This window comes from Pteronotus mesoamericanus, unplaced genomic scaffold (genome assembly GCF_021234165.1).
Source record: "Pteronotus mesoamericanus isolate MK-2021 breed Mesoamerican mustached bat unplaced genomic scaffold, CSHL_Meso_final contig_164, whole genome shotgun sequence".
NCBI lineage: Eukaryota > Metazoa > Chordata > Mammalia > Chiroptera > Mormoopidae > Pteronotus > Pteronotus mesoamericanus.
The window spans coordinates 30163467-30184718 of NW_026555065.1; the positions used below are offsets into that span (position 1 = coordinate 30163467).

Consider the following 21252-nt stretch of genomic DNA (forward strand, 5'->3'; position numbering starts at 1 on the left):
AGGAAAGTCTCAGAGCAATTGAATAACTTGTCAGACACACAAAGCCAATACAGAGGAGAGAGACCTCCCGAGTAAATTACAAAAATATTTCCCGGTTTTGGTCTCGAGGACTGACCCCACCACCGTTCCTTACCCCGAACGTTGTGTGACCCCTGGTAGCTAGTCTTTACCAGGTTCTAGCCTAGAGGAGGTCGTGAACTCTGAGGTTAGGGTGTGGGATTCCCAGGAGACTCTAAGCCACAGCAGGAGAGGTTCTTCATGGCCCCTTGTCTGAGGAGGCAGAGGGGGAACTGAGGGCCTTGGGACCCAGAGCCTTCCTGCACCGTCTGGTTGAAGTATAGCCCCAACACTCAGACTTGCCTCCATTTCCCCAAACTCAGTGTGTTTATAGTCTTGAGGTCATCATCTTTAAAGGCAGAGCATGAGTAGGTCTGGTTTTCTTACAGAAGCCTGGAACATGTATTTAGCTTGTTCACCTGCACTTAAATTGTCTTTACTCAAGCAGATCAAAAGCTGTCCCTAACCCCACACTTTTGACTGAAACTCCTCCCTGGCTGGGTTCAAGAAAGAATGGACATGCTATTGAGCAGTCTGCTGGTGACGTCAGCATATGACCATAACAGCTACGGAGGAGCCTGGCACAGTGTCTTACGCCCTGTCCGGCTACAGGCTAGGTCAGCTTCTACAAGCCTCTACGGCAAGCAAGTCATAGACATGCCTGGCCTAGTGAGAACCATTTTAACCCTTAGATAATCTTAAAATTTACTTTGTAGGAGATACTGATGTAAACCTTGATTTAACATTTTTCAACTTAAAGCAAATGATGAACCAAGGGCTTTACAGACTGTCACGTCGTCCTCCGAGGATCCCTCGGTTTCCACCAGAACGTGGTAGAGGACTTACATGCTGCCATGTTGGTTAAGCTGGACAAATGAACGCATTGCTCACTGGGGGATGCTGCTGCCTGGCAGCCATGGTTCTGGTTTCTGTGCTAACACGGTGTTTGGTTTTCCTTACAGAAGTATGATCCAGATCTTTTCCGAATGGCCCTGCCTTGTCTCAGTGCTATAGCCGGGGCCTTGCCACCAGATTACTTAGATACCAGAATCTCAGCCACGCTGGAGAAACAGATCTCAGTGGATGCAGATGGCAACTTTGACCCCAAGCCTATCAACACGATGAAGTGAGTCCAGACTCATCTCTAAGCCGGTTCTATATTTGGCCCAGTGGCTAGTGTTTCTCTCTCAGAAGGTAGCAAGGAATTTAAGAGTCTCTTCCTTCCCTCCTGCCAACACTGTTTGTCATTTCTCTTGACGGGTCACATCAGAGACTGGATTTTGTCCTCAATTCTTAAAGGATTAATCCATCCATACCTGGTTATACACTGTATTATAATATTCTGGGCTTTTGTTTGAGAGTGTGGGTTTAGCTTATTTATGATAAGAGATGGGTGCCCTCCACAAATAAATGTCAACGGAGGCATTGCAAGAACCACCCTGACAAATGAGGCAATTAATTTATTAATGAGTTTTTTGACAAAATCTTCACTCTTTGGGAATTAGGCCTGTACAGTTCCAGTAGCATCGTACATCAAAACGACTCCATAAATAACACTCAGCGGAGCCCCAACAAGGCCTCAGGCATGTGCAATGGCAGAACAGCATGGGGTCCTTACCTGAGAGACTGGCCCCTCTCTCTGCCATGCCAAGTGGTTCGGAAACTTTGGAATAACCCTGCAACAGCACCTTTAATTTCTCCCTCTGATTCTCCAGTACCTCTCACTGGAGATGGTTAGGCCATGGACAAGACATAGACTCGATTTTAGCTGGTGGCAGTTCTGCCCAAGCTATGATTATGTGTCGTGGGGTGTATGGTCCTCATCTCCAGGTGCATGTTAAAAGAAGAGCTCCAAGACTTCTTTAACGCGAGGAGGGAAAGTAAGAAATCCTCTACGAGCCCCTTGGACTTGTGTTTTGTGGCAATAGTTCTCAAATGAGAGCCATGGCCTGAGCCCTTTCCTGTGGCTCTCAGCTTTGATGACATAAAATTCATCTTTGGGGAAGTTAAATACACAGTCCGTCAGACAGAGCCTTGAGCTGAGTGGGTGGGGGTAAACAGAATTGTACCTGCTATAAGAAAGAGGTAAGGGGCCAAAGGAAGGCAGGTGTTTACTTCAGACACCTTCACTCTATGAAAGTATAAGTGCACTGAAGGATGACAAATGGCAGCATAATGCGTATGCTTTTACAAACATTATGAGACAACATTGTACTCTAGTAATTGTGTGCTAATGAGCAGTTCCATGTTAATTTGAGAGTTCTCATTTCTTTACATCTACCTTGACATCATTATGGCTCTTCAAGTAATGTGGGTAATAGAGGCTAACTCCGGCTAACTTGAGCAGAAAAGGACCATATTGCAAGGATAAGGGGTCATTACCAAAACCTAGTGGAAGGCTGACTAACCCGGCCTCAGCACAGAAGCCAAGACAAAGTAGCCAAATGGACAATCTTCAGGTGTCCCCATTGGATGAATCCCCTTGAAGAGTTTGCTGCCCTGTTCTCGCCTCACTCAAGATTCAAATTCCCCAGACAGTGAGCCCGAGTGGCCCAGACAGATGCCCATTCTCAGACACTTCACCTACGACTGTGTGAACTGCAAGATTTGTTCCTTTAAGGAAGAGGGAGGTACTATAACCAACAGGAGGGACAAAAGCTGTTAGACTACTATATTTCCAAAATTCTAGTATTTAAGTGTGAGTCACTGAACCCAAAAAGAGTAGACAACCACTATTTTTGTAACATTTGGCCCTCTAGCTTCCCATTCCTGCCATTCCCAGGGTGCAGGCACGAGATAACAGGCCAGTGTCTTTGAATGAAGGGATTCCCACTGTGTAACCTAAACAGGTTTGATTCAGGGGCCAAAGTGGTTCTTCAGGGGCCAAGAGAGCCCAGAACAGCTGGAGGGAGGCCACCTGTACAGCAGAGCCTCCTGTGGAGAGGTCCTCTGATTAGACCGGGGTGGGTCTGTGACAAAGTGGATATGCCACACCTTATACTCAGGAGGTTCCCTGTGTCTGGTGTCCAGCTTCAGCTTCAGGTTAGCCGATTGATCACATCTAACTTCTCAAGTTTGGCTAGCGGTGGATCTGCCCCAGCTGTGAGTATTTCCACCGCCAGCCAAAACGATGGCAGATTGTTGGCTCTGGACATCTTTTCAGCATATCTGGCAGAGCTGCTTGGAGGTGTTGTAATTTGTTTTTTCCTTCTCGTTTCAGTTTCTCCTTGCCTGAAAAATTAGAATACATCGTCACCAAGTATGCTGAGCACTCACATGATAAATGGGCCTGTGAAAAGGTAGGGTTTATCCTCTAACCGACGATTGTCAGGGGGAAAAACTAACCCAAGAACATTAAAGGGCCCAATCCTGGAAATCTTCTTGATTTGTCTAAGTGACAGACTCCCCATCCAAGAGCATTCATTATTTCTGAGCCGGGTCAGTGGAGGTTGGAGAAATAATCGGCAGCAGTTGGAGGTGCTGCTTGTTGTATTTCTCCAGAAAATGATCGATTCTGTTAGTGTTCACTTCTTTCTCAATGTTGCATTTCCTGGAGTTTGTACCCAAGCATGTGTTTGCGTGTGTCTGATGTGAATGCTTAATGTAGGGTGGGAGGCTTTTATAACATTTTCCCTTTAAAATTTTTTTCTTTCTGGAGAAGGAAAAATGAAATTTAAAGCCTTAACCTTGCTTTTTGCCAGGAAACTAGATTTTATTCTAGGGAAGGAGGGCATGCGCCGTCCTATGGCAGGCAGCAGTAGGAGTCCCAGACACTCCCTATTAATAAGCCTGTCCATCTGGTGTTGAGAATTCCTCAGCACATGAGGTCAGGCTGCTTAATAAGTTTAACTGCTCTGTCAGCCCTTTAATGCTGGCATGCAGAGTGGAAGGAATGTGCCAAAGACGTCTGGGATTCCTGGGGGCAGCCAGTTAAAGGGTGGGGCCAGAGCCCAGCTGTAGCTTCAGCATGGACCCGTGGACCAAGTCCCCCGCAAGGCCACAGGGACCACCTGTGCGCAGTGCTTCCCGGAGAGGGGACCCCATATGCCACTGGCTGAGCATCCACATTGGTCTGGGCTCGGCTCTTCTTCCACAGTCACTGTTGGGAGCCGACGATCACAACAGTCATTCTAACTGTCGAGTGAACTAATACCTCACAATTCAAGAGCAGGACTTGGTGAAACTCTCTGGTAAAGGACCAGAGAGTGGACATCTTAGGCTTTGTGGCCAGACATTCCCCATCGCAGCTACTCCTCTCTGCCATTATAGCACAAAAGCAGCCACAGACAATGCAGAAAGAAGGGTGCACGCCTGCGTTCCTGTAAAACTGTGTATAAAACAGACGGCCGGCCAGATTTGGCCCAGGGACTGCAGTCGGCTGAACCTTGCTCAAGAGCGTCTGTGTTTTCTCAACACTCTTTACATATGCTATGTGGCCAGCCTGTGAAACAGGGAAAAACAGCACCCCGTCCTGTTTTAGCTGGTGGCGGTTCTCCTAGCAATGGCCAGTCCATCACTGAGCTATGTGGATTTACCTCCCTTCGTCTCTCTTGAATCGAATAGCTCCCTCTATCCCCACCCCATGGTTTAGCTCAGGCTACCAGCCTCTTTGGCCCGGAGGATCGTGTAATCTCCTAAGCAGTCTGCCCAGGAACATTTTCTCCAGTCTGTTCTTCACACTGCAAGCAAGGGATAGTTCCGGCATTCAGACTCGGTCCCATAGCCTGCCACTGTTCTCCATTACAGCCTCTTCTCCTCATTAAAATTCCTTAACAGCTTTGTAATACAAAGGTCGAAATCTTTAGTATGGTTTGGTAGTCTCTGCTCCCATCTTTGGCCTCATCTCTCCCTGCACCCTCTGGCCTCCAGCCGCATCCCCTTCTTCCCCCCACCCACCCCCCACACACACTATATGTACCTGAGACCCTCCTCTGTCTGAGCCAGGTGCCCATCTGCACTCAGACACGTCACACACCATTCATCAACTCATCCTTCAAATATCCATCCACACGTGATTTCCTCGGATGCCTCTTTTCCAGACCTCTCAGCTATAGGCCCTCTTAACACCTTGCTCTTTTCCATCATAATATTTTTATAGCAGCCTACATAGTAATATTTACAACAGTTACACATTTGTACGAATTATCAAGCGCACACTTACTGGCGTGGTATTTGACTACTCTCCCTCGTTCACTGAACTGTGCACTTCATGTTGTCAAGGAAACATGTTTGCTCACCATTGCCAGGTGGGCATCAATTATCTAACAAGAAAAAGGCTATTTTCCGTGTCTTCAAGAGCCCTGCAACCTTACCGAGACCAGACTGGCGGTTGCCAGAGGGGAGCAAGAGTGGGGGACTGGGTGAAAGGGATGAAGGGATTGAGAAGCACAGGTTGATAGTTACCGAATAGTCATAGGGATGTAAAGTACAGCATAGGAATAGAGTCAGTAATACTGTAATACTATGTATGGTGCCAGGTGAGTACTGGAAATATCCGAGGAAACACTGAAGTCTTTGATTGTCTAATCACTGTATTGTACACCTGAAACCAATATGCAGTAACGCTGAAAGTAAACTGTAATTGAAAAATTTTTTAATAAATCAATTAAAAATAGAAGAACCCCACAGTCCTGCGGGAGAAACAGAGGAAGCCACTGCGGCGGCACAGGCCGCTCATTGCTGCGATGGGCATGAGCATGGGGTTAGAGTGCCTAGGAGCAGTCCCTAGTCCAACAGTGGGGTCCAGGGCCGCTCCCTCGAGCTGGCGACATCTGCCGTTCATGATCAGGGCTGGGGCCGGCAGGTGCAGATCCAGGGACGCAAGGGAGCGTGTGGTGGCTCGGGAGAGCTCAGAGCACTACGGCAGCCACGGAGGGAGGGGCGCAGCCAGGGAGCACGGTGAGATGCGTGCAGACAGAGCAGCAAGGCCTTCACTGTAGCTCTAGAGTCCAGGGAGAGTTTGCATCTTACCATGATGGCAACTGGGAATCAGACACTTTTAAAGCAGTAGAGTGCCCTAATCGGGGTGGTTTTTCTAAATATCATCTGGCAGTGGCGGAGAGAGTGGAGTCAGAGAGAGGTGTCGAGGACTGGAGGCAAGGAGACTGAGTAGGAAGTTCCTGTAGTATCCAGGTGAGAGCCGGTGTGGCTGAACTAAAACACTGGCAGGGAAATGGGGAGTTGAACCCATGTGAGAAGGTGTAGAGAAGGGTTATCAAGGGAGAGTCCCACATTTCTGGCTCAGAAAGTGAGTGTGAGCTGGTACCATTCACTAAAGTACAGGGAACCCAATAGGGAGGCCACTTAGAGAAGTAAAATGCACATTCTGGGTCAGACATGCCACAGGTACCTGTGGAAAAAATCCAAGCAGAGCTTAAAGAGGTTTGGAAATTAGGAGGGAGGTCTGGGCTGGCCATACTGACTTGAGATTAGTCCTCTTACGGACTGTGGGCTTCAATTAGATACCCCAGGGAGAGTGTGCCCCGTAAGAAGGGACAGAAATTTAAGAAAGAAACACGTTAACAAATGGGCAGAGGCAGAGACTGAGCAAAAGCAGCCAGGAGTCTTTAAGTTCTGAAGCTATGTATGGAAATCAGGGACTCTTTATTTATCTCTGTATCCAAAATGTGGAAAGAGGCGGGCACCTACACTAGTAGACATTCAGTGTTTGGTGAATGACTCTTGAAATTCTTAAACTGCTGTGGCTCCGGGGAACACGCATTGCCACAGTTCTGCTGTGGGGCAGGCAGGCAAGGAGAGCAGTGGCCAGTGGGTCCTGTCCTCGCGTGCCTTCAGCCTTGACTTCTGTCTTTGCCTGTGAACGTGACACACTGACCTGAAAAGCATTGTTCTCGGTATTTTGAAACATCCTTCTGTCTGTAGTGAGCCTGAAACACAAGCGAGTAAGTGGAAGGGGCAGCAACTAAAACAAGGAGAAAGAAAGGAGCAGAGTTCAAAATCCAGGGGCAGGAAGCCTGACAGCCTTAATGGATCAGTTAGACATTGCGGGGGATGGGTCATTTCCAAGCTCTGTCACATTCCATTATCCCACTTGTTCAGTGAAAATAGAAGCTGGGATTTGGGTCACATAACGGGGCCCTTTGGGTGCCAAGGATATTTGAACAGAGAACATTTCTACAGAGTCAGAATGGATGGAAATATGGAATTTCCCTGGATGAAAATGTGAAGACCCATCCATTGATAAGGCCTTTCAAGACATTAACAGAGAAGGTAAGGAATGGGCCTCCGGTAACACTGAGTGGCCGTGCTGGTTGTCCTGCTTTGGGAACTGTATCAGATTGTCAGAGTCCAGGGCACAGGCATCCTCCAGTTCCTTAGAGACTTTCAAGGACTCCATAAACTCCTCGGGAGCGCAGCAGCGGCACCAGCCCCCGGAGGCTTCCAAGAGCCCCGCCTCACGGTCTCTTCCGAGACTGGGAGCCCTTTGAAGAAAGGCGCACAGGTCAGCCCTTAGAGGCTGGGCCAAAATGCATGTGTACTCCACTTGCAACTGAAATAAGAAGGGCTTTTGTTAGCTTGTTGAGGTGGGGAGAAAGGCAAATTGCTGGAGAAAATCCAAAGAGAAATAAGTGCTGATCATGGAAGATAAAGGAAGTAGAGAGGAGAGTCCCCAAGGAATTATGGGCAGGTCCCTTGGGTTTTTTTCAGTTAAGAAATACAGTTCAACCCTACTCTGAATTGCTATCTTGCAATTATTTGTAAGCTTCAGGTTTAGTGCTACACATACAAGGGGGCACGTGTGTTTTTGTGTGCATGTTGACCATCGATAAAATTGTGGCTGGCTCTAAAGAGAATTCTAAATCTAAGAAATTCTGTTTCCTCAGCTCAGAGGAGGGTTTTTTGTGGAAGCCTTTTGGCGAATCCCCTCTTGAACAGCTACTAGGACAAGAGAAGTCACTCTCTATTCTCACTCCTCTTTATCCACAAACTGTGGGTAATGTCTGGCTCATTCCCTCTGGAGCCAGGAGACTGTGGGGTCTTACCCTTAAAAACATCAGAAAGTCTGACTGCATGCTTCGGGCGGGGTGCTGCAGAGGACATTCGGACATAGTGAGAGGAATCCGGAACCAATTAGCACCCGATCCAGCGTGGGATCCAACTTCCACAGGGAGACAGGCCAGTCAGAGTGCTGAGGCATGCTCCGCCAAGCTCTTCTGCTTGACTTTTCTTCCAGGAGAAGGAAATTTATCGCTGGCCAGCCAGAGAGTCCCTGAAAACCATGCTGGCTGTGGGCTGGACTGTGGAGAGGGCCAAAGAAGGAGAAGCCCTCGTTCAACAGCGGGAAAATGAGAAGCTTCGAAGCATGTCCCAGGCCAGCCAGGTATGACAGAGGCCAACCCTGGGTCAGTCTAAGCCATGGAGAGTCCGGGAAAGCTCTCCCCGAGGTTTCAGAGGCCGGGACCACCAACCGCGAACCCGGGGACTTCTTGGGATACATCTTTGGCAGCTGATGTCGGGGTGCTGGTGAGAGTAAGGAAAGTAACAGAAGATTCTGCCTTTGCTTTCCTAGGGCAACAGCTACAGCCCCGCTCCTCTGGACCTCTCCAACGTGGTGCTCTCCAGAGAGCTCCAGGTCAGTGCGGGCCGCGCCGGGGCAGGGCAGCTTGCTCTCTCAGCCCCCTCGAGTGTGGAATATATTGCCCTCCAAAGAGGTTTTTTGAAAAAAGAAAAAAAGAGAGATCACGGAGAAGAGAAAGAATGCCTAGAATATCACCACTAAAATATAAAAATTGAAAAGGGCCCCAGTGGGCAGAGGCCACAGGAAGGGTCTCAGCAGAATTAACCAGTCATCTGAGAAAGTGAGGTTTTGTACTTCTACCTGGGGCACCGTAACAGGTAATCACTCAATAACAGGAAGAACAAGCAAATTACGGTGTCAAAACCCGAAACAGAACTAATAACAGCTAGGAGAAAATCTGTGAAAATGTGTCTGGGTCAGGGGTGCTTTGCTGCTCCCGCAGGTTCCCCCAGACGTAAGGACACTTGCATATCCTGCAGTGGATTCACTCAAGTTCCCTGATGGTGCAAACAAGCAGTCGTTGTAGGATTTAGCGACATACAACCAAGAAGATGAAATTAAGAGCCTTCAGCTGCCTCCCCTTTCTCTGCTCTGGCCTGCGCTGGTGGTCATGGGAGGCCCCAGCCAGGGCCCGTCACTTCTTGCAGAGTCATTCAGACCAGCCCTTTTGACTTTAGAAAAAGTTTCCTTCCAAAGTACACCATTCCAGGTCACTGTTCTATGAATCTTACAAAGATAAATTCTACCTGGGATATCTTATTTGCAGTCATTTTCCCCAAGACATGACTATTTTTAGCTTGCTAAGCTAAAGGCTTTCAGGGATTCTAGACTTTTCCTTCACCCCCACTTCCAGCTCCCCAATCTCAGGTCAGGAGTAAGATACTGAGCTCCCGTGATAAATGGAGAGCTGCCAGAATGCACTTCCACATGGAAATGTGTGCTTCTCATAAATGCATCAAACTACCAGGCTCATAAATTACGAGGGAAGGGCAGAATCCAAACTTGTTTTCTGTGTGTACAGGAAGATATAAAACTAATGAGGTGTATAAGCACAGACTCATTCATAACGATGGGAGACACTCAGCCACATGCCTTGCGGTTAACATTTGGTGGAGCTTTGTCCCCCAGGCTGCCTGAAATGGCCTGGTAGACACGAGCCCCTTGTTCTTGCTTTCTCTGACGGTCCTCTCCCTGGGGGCCGCAGGGAATGGTGGAGGTCATAGCTGAGAACTATCACAACATCTGGGCCAAGAAGAAGAAGCTCGAGCTGGAGAGCAAAGGTAAGCCTGGTTCACAACATTCCCCTGGAAGCCGAGCTGGGGAGCAGGTGCGTGTTCCCCAGAACTGCCAAGGAAGAGCCAAATATCTTGTCAATTCTCACTTTACTGACTCCAGGTGGTGGCAGTCACCCTCTTTTGGTACCTTATGACACCTTGACCGCCAAGGAAAAGTTTAGGGACCGAGAGAAGGCACAGGACCTATTTAAATTCCTCCAAGTGAATGGCATCGTGGTTTCTAGGTAAGCCTTCTTCCCTGCGACGTGTGCCTGGGCGGGCTTATAGGTGCGATCTCTCCCCCTCCAGGGGCTTAATCACCTGCTTACAAAATGGATCAGAACAAGAATAGCAGGTGAGTCTTTGAAAATAAGATAAGCTTTATTTTGCAGGATGAAGTTCTCTTTTCTGACAATATCAATTTTTAAAATCATTTAAAGCACAATATAAATCAACAAACAAAACAGACAACAGGCTCACACCTACAGAGAACAGATAAAGGGGTCAGAAGGGAGGAAGGTTGGGGGACTGGGAGAAAAAGGTGAAGGGATTGAGAAGTACAGATTGGCAGTTACAAAACAGTCAGGGGGGTGTAAAGTGCAGCGTAGGGAATCCAGTCAATAACATTGCAATAACTCCGCTTGGTGCCGGGTGGGTACTGGGAATATCAGGGGAGCACTTTGTAGAGGATGTGATTGTCTAACCACTATGCTGTGCGCCTGGAACCAATACAAAATAAAACTGAATGTAAACTATTATTGAAAAAAATTAATAAAGAAAAATCCATAACAGCAAAGAGTTATGAGAAATTATACACACATACCTTAAACATTGAACTTTAACTTAAAACGTAAACCTGCGTTTATTCACAAATCTTGCGCTGTGGGCCAAGGCCTTGCTTTGTATGGTGTCCTGTCTATTGGAGTTACAAACCACATCCATAATACATCCTCAGAGCTTTGTAACCGTGGCTTTATAAAGAGCAGTGAGAACTGAGGCGCGTACAAAACCATCTAAGTGCAGAATTTTTCTAGTTGGTTTTTTTTCAATTTCCTTCCTTATCTTTTACAGTTTTCTCACCTATACCTACTTCAAAAACTATGTGTGTGGAAATTTGCTATTGCAGGTCTTTGCAAAATACACAACCCAGTTCTCATGAACTTAACAATTCTCTTGATACCTTAATTTTGTTGTTTTAGACGATATCTCATTTAGTTGCGCGATCACAGTAGTAAGCCTGCCTGACATAAACAGTCTCTGAACAAAGAAACTGATTCTTATGGAGGTGCAGTTGCACTGGGGACTGAATGAATCATGATTTCCTAAGACATTTTATCTCAAACGTATGTGTGTCAGGATTATCTAGGTGAATGTGTTACATGAGAGTGGTCTTGTCTGCTTGAGTCTTAAAAGCAGAACCTGTCTTCTCGCTGGTCAAATGCCGGGGGTGGGCTGTGCTGTGTAGGGCCCTGCGTGCTGAGTCCTTTGTGGAAAGAAAAACAAGCTAGCGTTTTTATTCTGATAGAGCCGTTCCTCCTAAAAGAAATGTTGGCTGAGCCAGCTGCTATTTCTTTCAGTTTCCTATAGAATTTTTGCCACTGAAGAGCAGAAACCCAAATAAAAATTTACACAGATATTTCTATTGTATATCATACGAAAAAATAACAACTTATTTGCCATATTGTCGAGTCAGAAAGGTCAGACAGTGGGAGACTGCCTCCGGGGAAGCATTTGAGAAGGACTCCCATCATCATTTAAACCCTGTTCTTAGCACCACAATGAATGCATGCTGTGATTTGCTGATAAATAACTAGTTCACGGAAATGAAAAGCTCCTCCTTACTATAACTAAAAAGGAAAAAGGAGAAAGATAACTGGATTTAGCAATCGTGTCCAAGAGGCCATTTACCACCTGCCAGAGCCTGAGCTGGCACTCAGATGTGCAGAGGAGGAAGCGAGATCCCTGTCGCCAAAGAGAACTCCCAGTTCCTCCCCCCACACCTGTGACCTGCTCCATCCGCAGCTTCCCCACTGCTCAGTGGCAGCCCATTCTTCCTGGTGCTCAAGCCAAAACCGCGGCTCTTCTTTTTCTCTCAACCCACATGTAGTCCTTCAGGAAATTCTCATGGTTCTACTGTTAAGATATGTAGAATCTGACCACTTCTCACCACCTCCATGCTGTCACCGAGAGTGCTGACAGAGCCTCCTACCTGGGCCCCGGTTTCAACCCTTGTCCCCACAGTCAACTCCAAACCTAATAACTAGAGTAATTCTGTTACAGTGGAAGTCATATCATGCCATTCCTCTATGCAGAACTTTCAGTAGCTTCCCATCTCAAAACAAAAGCAAAATTTGAAGGATATCGCCCAGGGCCTTCATGATTTACTCCGCCACCCTCCCCGCTACCCTCCCGGCTGCCTGCTCACTTCCATGCTGTCAGCGCTGGCCTCTGCCGTGGTCCTTCAGCTCAGCATGCACACTCCCACCTCAGGACCCTTGTGTCTCCACTCCCTGTGCCTGGAAAGCCTTTTCCCCAGGTGTCCGTAGCTCATTCTCTCCCCTCCCTCCAGCCTTTACTGCAATATCTTCCAATGAGAGCGGCACTGACTATCCTGTTTAACTACAGTCTACTCTCCCCGCCCTCAGACACACTTGGGTCCCCTCATCCTGCTTTAGTTTTCCTTTTTTCCACAAAACTTATTAATGGTTTTCATTGCATATCATTTATATCTTGTTTTAAATGTTGTTTGTGTCTATCTATAGCTAGCATGTAAGTTCCATGAGGGCAGGGATTCTTGCTGACTTCTCTGATTTATCCCTAGCTCAATATTCGCTAAATAAATGATGAAGATCTTTCTGAAAAATCTTTCCAGAATTATTGTAGTATAGGTGCATGCTCAGTGAGGTGGGTTCCATGAGCAAAGGGAAATCAGTCAAAGGAGCTAGGTCACTGAGCCAGAATGATGATTCACATTTGGAAAATGAAGTCATTGCAGATAGGACTGTTGACACACCAAAGTCACACAGTCATCTCTGTTGCTTCCTGGGGTTTACCCGTTTCCAACCTAGAGGTGTGACGGATATGGAGCTGGATGCCTCCTCCATGGAAAAGAGGTTTGCCTATAAATTTTTGAAGAAGATCCTGAAATATGTTGATTCTGCTCAAGAGTTTATTGCCCACTTGGGTAAGTATCATTGCACAATGTCACAAGTGCATATTGTTCTCATAATACCTCATAATATCAAAGAATTTTATATTTCTTTATCAAGGAATGAGGCCTTCATACTGTAGCTGTTCATGATTCATTTATGCACATGGTTCTGGGGAGGAAACCCCCCGGGGATTCCACCCCCACCCCCACCCCCACTCCCACACACACAATAAAAAAATCAGTTTCATTGTTGGCTTCCCTACTGGGTTTGATTGAACCATTTGTCACTTTTCATATAACTCATCCTATTTTAACTTTCCCTTTGTTTTCCTTGGAGACCAAGGGCATATGATTTACCTTCTCTGAAGCTGCTTTCCTATCCATTAGGTAGAGGAAAGAAATCAGTTTTTTAAATTAAAAAATGGAGAAAAGTATAGTGAAACAGCTTAGAGAATTAACACAAAAATAAGTAACCAGCACAATTGTAAAGCACTGCATAAAGTACAAGATACTTTATAAAATCAAATAGCCTTTTCCTGGCCTTTAGAAGAGCTGCTCTGTTTCTAAAAATGCTGTGACTGTTTGGTGTTTGTTGTTTAACTCTGACCAGCTGGCCAACTGTGTGTTGCTTGTGTCCTTGTAGAAGCCCTCGTCAGCAGTGGGAAAACAGAAAGGTCTCCTCATGACCAGGAGATCAAATTCTTTGCCAAAGTAAGTGACTTTCTGTCCTCCACCAAATTACTTTCTTCTTGGAATCTGTACAGTTTAGGGTACAAGTTAAGCTGACCCAACAAAGATATGCAAAACTCCAGTGGCTTCAGTGAGACAGACACATATTTCCCCTCTGTGGAACATTCGCAGGGCAGGGGGCCGGTCCGAGGAGGCAGGCAGCCTGCTCTGCTCCACACCATCACCCAGGGTTCCAGGTTCTTCTCTGAGGCTCCACCATCTCCTAAGGTGTGGCCTGTGTCCGTCCATGTGGTCCAGATAGGCTCACCTGTACCGCATCTGTGGGAAAGGGGGGGAGGAGAGGGGAGGGCAAGCTGCTACTTCTTTAAAGTTCTATCCCAGTGGCTAGAACATAGTCATATTAGCTACAAGGGAGAATGGTTATTGTGTTCTCCAGTTTGTGCCCAGCTAAAACACAGGGGTTCCTATTGCTAAGAGAAAGAAGAGGAGAATGAATCTGGGTGCCAGTGAGCAGTGTCTGCCATACAGCTCCACTCAAAGGACTGGTGGCACGGGTGGCCCTGGGGTAGCCATGCTCTGAGACGCAGTGACAGGACGTGCCCAGGCTCGGCTGTGCCTGTGTGATGTCCTGCCCGACAAGCCGTGTTGCAGTGCAGGGGTCTGTCCCGCAGGGCCCCCGCCAAGAGTGATGACACAGATCTGTACTTCTATTTCTTTGGGCCCCTGGTTGGTGGCCCTATCCTTTCCCACATCCCCATGACTTCTGGTTTCAGGCATAAAAGAGGAAAGTGTGTTTGGAACCTAGAGTCACTGGGTAGGGTCTCCTGGACACGTCAGGACCAGTGTTCAGGGGCATTTTGCTCACTGAGAATGTACTTTTTCAAAGGAATCACAGGAAGGGCTTTGGCTGCCTCCCTGAAAGTTAGTTTCTGGTGAATTTTCCAGGTTCTCCTCCCACTGGTCGACCAGTACTTCACCAACCATTGCCTCTACTTCCTGTCGTCCCCTCTGAAGCCCCTCAGCAGTGGCGGGTATGCTTCCCATAAGGAGAAGGAGATGGTGGCCAGGTGAGTCTGCGAAGGAAAGAGGAGGTCACGGTGCTGATGTGAATTATATAAAACTCTAGATTCCTGGGGACTAAGTGAGTCCTTTGGAGAAACGAGCTGTGTCCTCATGATCAGTAGCTTAGAGGTTTTGGTTATCACCTTGGTTTTGAAAGTAAATTTATTCATACTTATCTGTGTGTTATCATCCTGGCAACCAAGAAGAGTGCACTGCTCGGGGTTTCAGTAGGGCTGGGGGGAAGTTTATGTATCAGGTCAACTTCTGTGCTGAAATAACATTTAGAAAAAAGCAAAGGTAATTCTGAAGCTTTGGAAAAGCAAACACACAACACTGAAAAGAAACAGATGAACAGTATTTTCAATCTCATTCTTCTCAGGCTTTCTAAGGTTAAAATTTAAAAATGGACTCAGATCTTACAAGTTCTGGTGTGGATAATCTGAGATTTGAAATCTAGAGCAGCATAATTCAAGTTAAATTCTTAATAGGAAAAGATTTTTCATCAAAAGCACCAACCCCCTTTACATTTCACTGGGCAGAACAGGTGGATTCTTCAGCAGAGATAAGAAGAAAAGGGATGCTTCATGAGCAGGCTGAGATGGATTCCACCACGCCTCAGGGTTTCTCTGTATTTGATTTATGAATGACAAGGAAGGGGTTCAACTTCTAAAGGGCAAAGAGTTCAGGACTGTAATGAAAGCAGGTTATCAAATTGTTCCCTAGCACCCACTGATGGTGAACAGTGTACATAATACTTAATAAGGGCCCAGTTATAAGGTGTCACTTTCTTTGGAAAGATACTGTATTTTGCTGTGTATACTGTGCACTTTTTGCCCAAATTTTTGAGGGAAAAATAAGGGTGCGCATTATACATGGCTATAATAATCCCATCTACAATGTGGACATTATACATGGCAAAATACGATATTTGGTATTAGGACTTAGCCAGCAGTTATAAATCACAACATGGCTCCACAGTGAGCTTAACTTTTCATTTGTAAGAGTTGTGGCCCACTTGTGCAGCATCACCACGATGCCCTAAATTCTAAGACAACTGTGTGATGATCTCCACTTCGCAGACAAGGAAACTGGGGTTTGGTCAGGGGAACAGCAGAGCCTAAGCACCCCAGGGAGTAAATTAGGGCAAAAGTGAAAGCCCAGTCCTGTCTCTCCAGGCCGAGTGCCATTTTCCCTGCACAGTCATTATTTAACCTCATTTGTTAAGAAAGGAGAAGCCCATGCTGTCAAAATGAGATTCACATGGAATCAGTTATTAGCTAACAATTTTCTAAATATTTTCAGGATGCACCAGTGTGTTTTATAAAAAGGGAATTGAGGGACAACGTGAGATATTCAGATAATCCAACAGAGGGCAGGTGTGTCTGTTTTCTTCATCTATTTTTTTTTTTTAGATTATTAATTCATGGAAATGTAACATTTGTTCAGCCAGGCGCCATTTGTCACGGCTGAAATACAACCTGCAGCTGACCAGCCTTGCAAATAGCTCTCAGATCCAGCAGTGGCTGGCTGCCCTCCACGGAGGCTGTGGTGTCTGCACTGAACGTGTTCACATTTCCAGACCCCGCTGGTGTGCAGCCTTTGCCCTCGCCCCACCTCTTCCACATAAGATGCTACTCACCAGTGCTTTCCCGACTTCCTCTCCTGGGATCCCTTTAATTTATCACCTTTGAAATCTGAGGGGACTCTAAGGACAATGCTTCTACTTATGTCGTGAGCACCCTAGGGGACAAGAAGGAGCCTGTGGAAATTTCCCTGGCCTTGGCATGCCTGATAAAGCACATCTGACAGCAGGGGGAACCGTGTTAGCATGAGGATCAAACAACTAAACCATCTGCTTTAGCTAGGAAAGTGTTCTTTTGTATTTATACAGAGCATATGTTTATTTCACCAGAAATGAGTGAGTTTATCAGCCCCAATTCTAAAAACTAAGGGTAGTGTGCATACTCTCTACTTACAGATGAGAAAACTAACGAACTCACTGAGCCATAAGTGGCTTCACAGACAGACAGCTCAGGTAGTCAGGACAGAGGCACAGAATTCACATTCCTCCAGGCTGTCCCCTCCCCCAACTCCATGAGTTATCAGATACGTAACTCGGAAAAAACCAACCACCATGGGAAGAGGAAAAAAGAAGCAATCCATATTTAATTTCACACTAGTTGGCTGCCAAATTTCTATTACTCTGAGTTCTCTTAAGCTCCAAGCCAGGGGTTCCAACTTATTTCCACTGCAAAAAAAACAAATGACTAACCGGGAGGGACTTCGGTCATGACTTCTAGGAGAGAGCCCAGAATGGCCCACGGTATTCACTGAAAACCCTTGAAAGGTGAGCAAGTCCTCATCCCTGCCAATACTCGGGTTGTATTTCTCCTCCATTCGAGCTGTCCTCTGAAAGACTTCTGCCCTGGGTGGGGCGTGAAGCCCATGACAAGCTATGAAGGAGGGATTGGGAGGGAAGTCAGCTCAGCCTGACGTTGGAGTCCGACGACCTGTAACACGTGTCTTTAGTCAACCTGCCCTCTTTCTGTTCCACCAGGAAGGTGCTTTCTGAAAGGGTTGCCAGGTTCTTGTGTAGCTGTGCTAGTGTCGAGTAATGTCAGAGTTCTGGGGAGCCTCCTCCCAAGAATGTGGGCAACACAGGGGAAATGACGGCCAGGTACCCCTGGACAGGGTCCCTCAGTAACATGTTCAGACACATTTGTGGGCTCTCTTCTAACTACACAAGGCCGTCTGTTAGGCACTGTGGAAAGTGAAACAGTACGACACAGCTGGACCTCCAAGGGATTCCAGGGCAGAAAGGATAGTGTAGGGGCAGAAAGCACAGAAGCATAGCATATGGGCTTCCCTCACCGCCAAGGGCACAGCTAGACAGCAAGCGGGTCAGGGCCATCGATGAATGGGAAATGACAATGCAAAGCAATTTCTTACATTTTTGGCTCAACACGGTATTGCCCATACCTGAACCATTAAACTTCTCCCAGCTTCACCTTCTTGCCCATCTCCCACCAAAGCCCTCACACCCTATCGAAGGCTGCAAAACAGTTTGCCATCCACTGCAACAATGGGAAAGTTAGGCTTCCTCCGAGAATCCTCGTTTACTCCTGAATGCCGTATGAATGAACATTTCAGTACATGGTACTCACTAGTTAGAGATGGTTTACAACAACCGGCTCCCTGCAAAATACTGTCACTGTTCCAGAAGGATTGTTTTCTGTAAGGTTGGAGCGGCCTGTGTGGCACTTTTCCTCATTCTCCTGCAAGACTACGAGAGCCATATGTTTTCCTGATGTAGCCCAGAGGCTTGTTTGAGAAGAACACAGTGCATCTTCCCAGAGTGCCATTTAGTGCTCTCTGTTTTACAGCGTGGGGGCTGGGGGAGGTACAAATCAATCCTTGAATCTGTGCGCCCCTCCGACTCACGCTCTTTCTTGCTTCAGCCTGTTCTGCAAACTTGCTGCTCTTGTTCGACACAGGATTTCCCTCTTCGGTGAGTGAAAAGAGGTATTTCTAATGGCTGCCCTTCTTCCTGTAATTATCCTGAACTCGCATTTTGCCTTTTTCTGTGTGTGTCTCCCACAGAACACCTGAGCCTGAGGACTAAGGTGTCACCTAAATTTGCCATAGAAAATTGGTCTGAAGTATGATAAATGACCTCTCTATCCATTTAACAGCTCTGATTTTCCACACCAGTGAATGTGTTAAGCTCTGCCTCCAGCATCCATCATAAAGCGGATGTGTCAGGCCAGAGATAAACGCATTGTCCCTGAACACAGACCTGGCATGCTGTGTATCTGTGTATCGGTGGTTAATTATGCTGGGCTGTGTTCATGAGTATTGATAAGATTGTGTTTGAATGGCTGAATGGTTCGGGGAGTCACGGGTGATACTTTTGATTCTAGGGAGCGATTCTACTACAATGGTGAGCTGTCTTCACATCTTAGCTCAGACACTTGATACGAGGTAAGTCTGCCCGATTTTTTCCCATAGTTCCTCAAGACTCGCTTTCCCACTTGTGATTGTACTGAAGAGAAAGAGAGATGGGGAAAAGATGAATCTTACCCTGACGTTAGCACTTCTCTGCTTCCCAGTTTACGTGACAGAGGGCCACTGCTAGGACATAGGATGAATACTAAAAACTGAGCATTTGATCATTCTTATTGTCTCTGACTGAGAAGTTTACCTTCAGAAGATAAAATATATAATATGGCAAAGCGCCACTTTGTGCCTCATTCTCGACGAATAAAGCAAGAGCTGCCTGATGGGTGACGAGGTCTAAGCCTCCTGGGAGAGGGGAACCATAGCCCTCTGAAGTGACTCAGGAAGGACCTGCAGGGAGATGCGGTTACCAAAGGGTCAGAGACAGAGTGTGAGCCCACGACCCAAGGGTCTGGTAGGAAAGATGGCTGAATAGGAAGGAAGTCTGTGTGTGTGTGTGTGTGTGTGTGTACATATACACACACATAGATACACTGATAATATAAATATTTTATATGTAATGAGACAAAAAAGAGACAAGCAGTGAAAACAGTTGACTGACAGGGAGCTTTCTTTAGCACACTCAGGTCAAAGTTGAGAGGGCGATACCTATCCCAAATGCAGAAGAAATGCAGCAACCTGAAAGAGCAACCAGAAGATGAAAATCTACTACAAACAAAGAATGGTCTCTCTCTCTCTCTCACACACACACACACACACACACACACACACACACAGAGTTAGGGTAGTTGGGATTTTTAGGTTTTCCACGGAAGAAAACCTTGTGGAGATACTAGGACAGCACAAAGTTTGCAGGTCACACCAAAGCCTCCCAGGCACTGAAATCCCTTGCACCTGGGGCAAGGGAACTTTTCCCCTAGAAACATGTGGAACACCTTGAGAGAAAGTCTACTTATTTAAAAAATGTAGGGCAGTGTAAGCATCAAACCTGAGAAAACCTGCAAAAAGAAAGGAAGGTGGTAAGTAGCTCATGAATACTTGCAAGATAAGAACAAACCTCACTGACTTTATTTCCTTGTTTTTATTTTTCTGGTTGGTTGAATGATCGTGAAAATGCTGTAGATGCAAAGCAACTGTCCTTGGCAAGCCTTTCATAATCTTATGAATAAGATGTAGAAATACAGAAAATAATAGACAACTTATAGGCTTTGTTCCAGTTCTAAGTTTTATAAAATTATTTTTGTGGGAAAACCTCAGATACCCATAGCTAATCTTCATGCCTGTATGGTTTTGTCAGTGAACTGACTAAGTTGTCTGTTTTACAAGGGGCTGGCCGTCCCCCTCGCTTCCCTTTCTCCAAGCGAGGACAGCGCAGCAAGCTGATAGAAATCTAAGCTCCAGTTGACTTACTCCTTTGTTCTCTCTCTCTCTAAAGTGGTGCTGCATCATTGGAGAGCTAATATTTCTCACTAAGCCTTATAAAAGTTGCTTATCTCATGGTGAGCTGCAAGAAAAATTCCCCTCACCCTCCTTTTAATTAGGTGTTTGAGGATGTAGCCAGCTGTGACATGATATGTACAGCAGGTGACCAATATCATTTTCATTCTAATCTAAACCATCTTCTGTGTTTCCTGAAGAGTTGAACACAAATTCCCACAAACTGAGCACACCGCCCTGTTGCTAACCCCCTTTGGGAATGTGTGGTCCAGGTTTCTCCTGGACGCCAACTACCCGCTCCATTTCTCCTGACCCATGTCGTCGGGAGACTGGAGCGTCAAATGTGTGCCCAGCTCACGCTGCGAGTCACCAGTTTCAGGAAGGGAGCTGGCCAAATGCTCAGACTATGCTTCTGGTTTTGAACCCTGTTTGCTTACAGGACCGTCATGAAGTCAGGCTCGGAGCTGGTGAAGGCCGGCTTACGAGCCTTCTTTGAAAATGCTGCGGAAGACTTGGAGAAGACTTCAGAAAACCTGAAGCTCGGGAAGTTTACCCATTCCAGAACGCAGATTAAAGGCGTCTCTCAGAATATTAACTATACCACAGTGGCACTGCTCCCCATCCTGACGTCCATCTTTGAGCACGTCGCTCAGCATCAGTTTGGGGTGGATTTACTCTGTGAGTCAGGCTGCTGTGTGGCATGGATTCATATGCATGTGGCCACAGACAGGAAGTGTGCGGCTCAGTCGCTGAGGCTGACCTTGAGGGACGAGTAAAGAGAGACTCATTCCACGCCTTTTTTCTTCTTAGGTTTAAAAATCAAGTAGTAGACTCTTTCATGGGAAGAAATCCCTAAATTTGAGTATATACTATTCATCTTTTCCCACTATTATTCAGAACTAGAATTTTTCACTCACTGATTTAGCTCCCAGCCTTTGTGTTGCTACTTAATTTGAACAAGTTATGTGAGTAACCCAGCAGGAGATACAGGTTTGCTCCCAGGGTTTTTCAGACACCAGTTTTCCTGTTAAGAAGCCCTAATTTATTCACTAACTATGAGGAGCAAAGGAAAGCTGCTAGGAGTC

At 46.5% G+C, this 21252-nt stretch overlaps 1 protein-coding gene across 1 annotated transcript in view; it reads left to right on the forward strand.

The window, feature by feature from the left end:
* RYR3 (ryanodine receptor 3) overlaps positions 1-21252 on the forward strand; it is a 509318-nt gene that overhangs the window by 407140 nt on the left and 80926 nt on the right. Inside the window, 13 exon segments of the mRNA XM_054565625.1 lie at positions 1020-1183; positions 3278-3356; positions 7198-7287; positions 8252-8398; positions 8588-8650; positions 9801-9876; positions 9992-10111; positions 12935-13054; positions 13665-13732; positions 14657-14778; positions 18232-18281; positions 18694-18754; positions 20607-20845. Of these exon segments, the coding sequence (XP_054421600.1) occupies positions 1020-1183; positions 3278-3356; positions 7198-7287; positions 8252-8398; positions 8588-8650; positions 9801-9876; positions 9992-10111; positions 12935-13054; positions 13665-13732; positions 14657-14778; positions 18232-18281; positions 18694-18754; positions 20607-20845 (1399 nt within the window).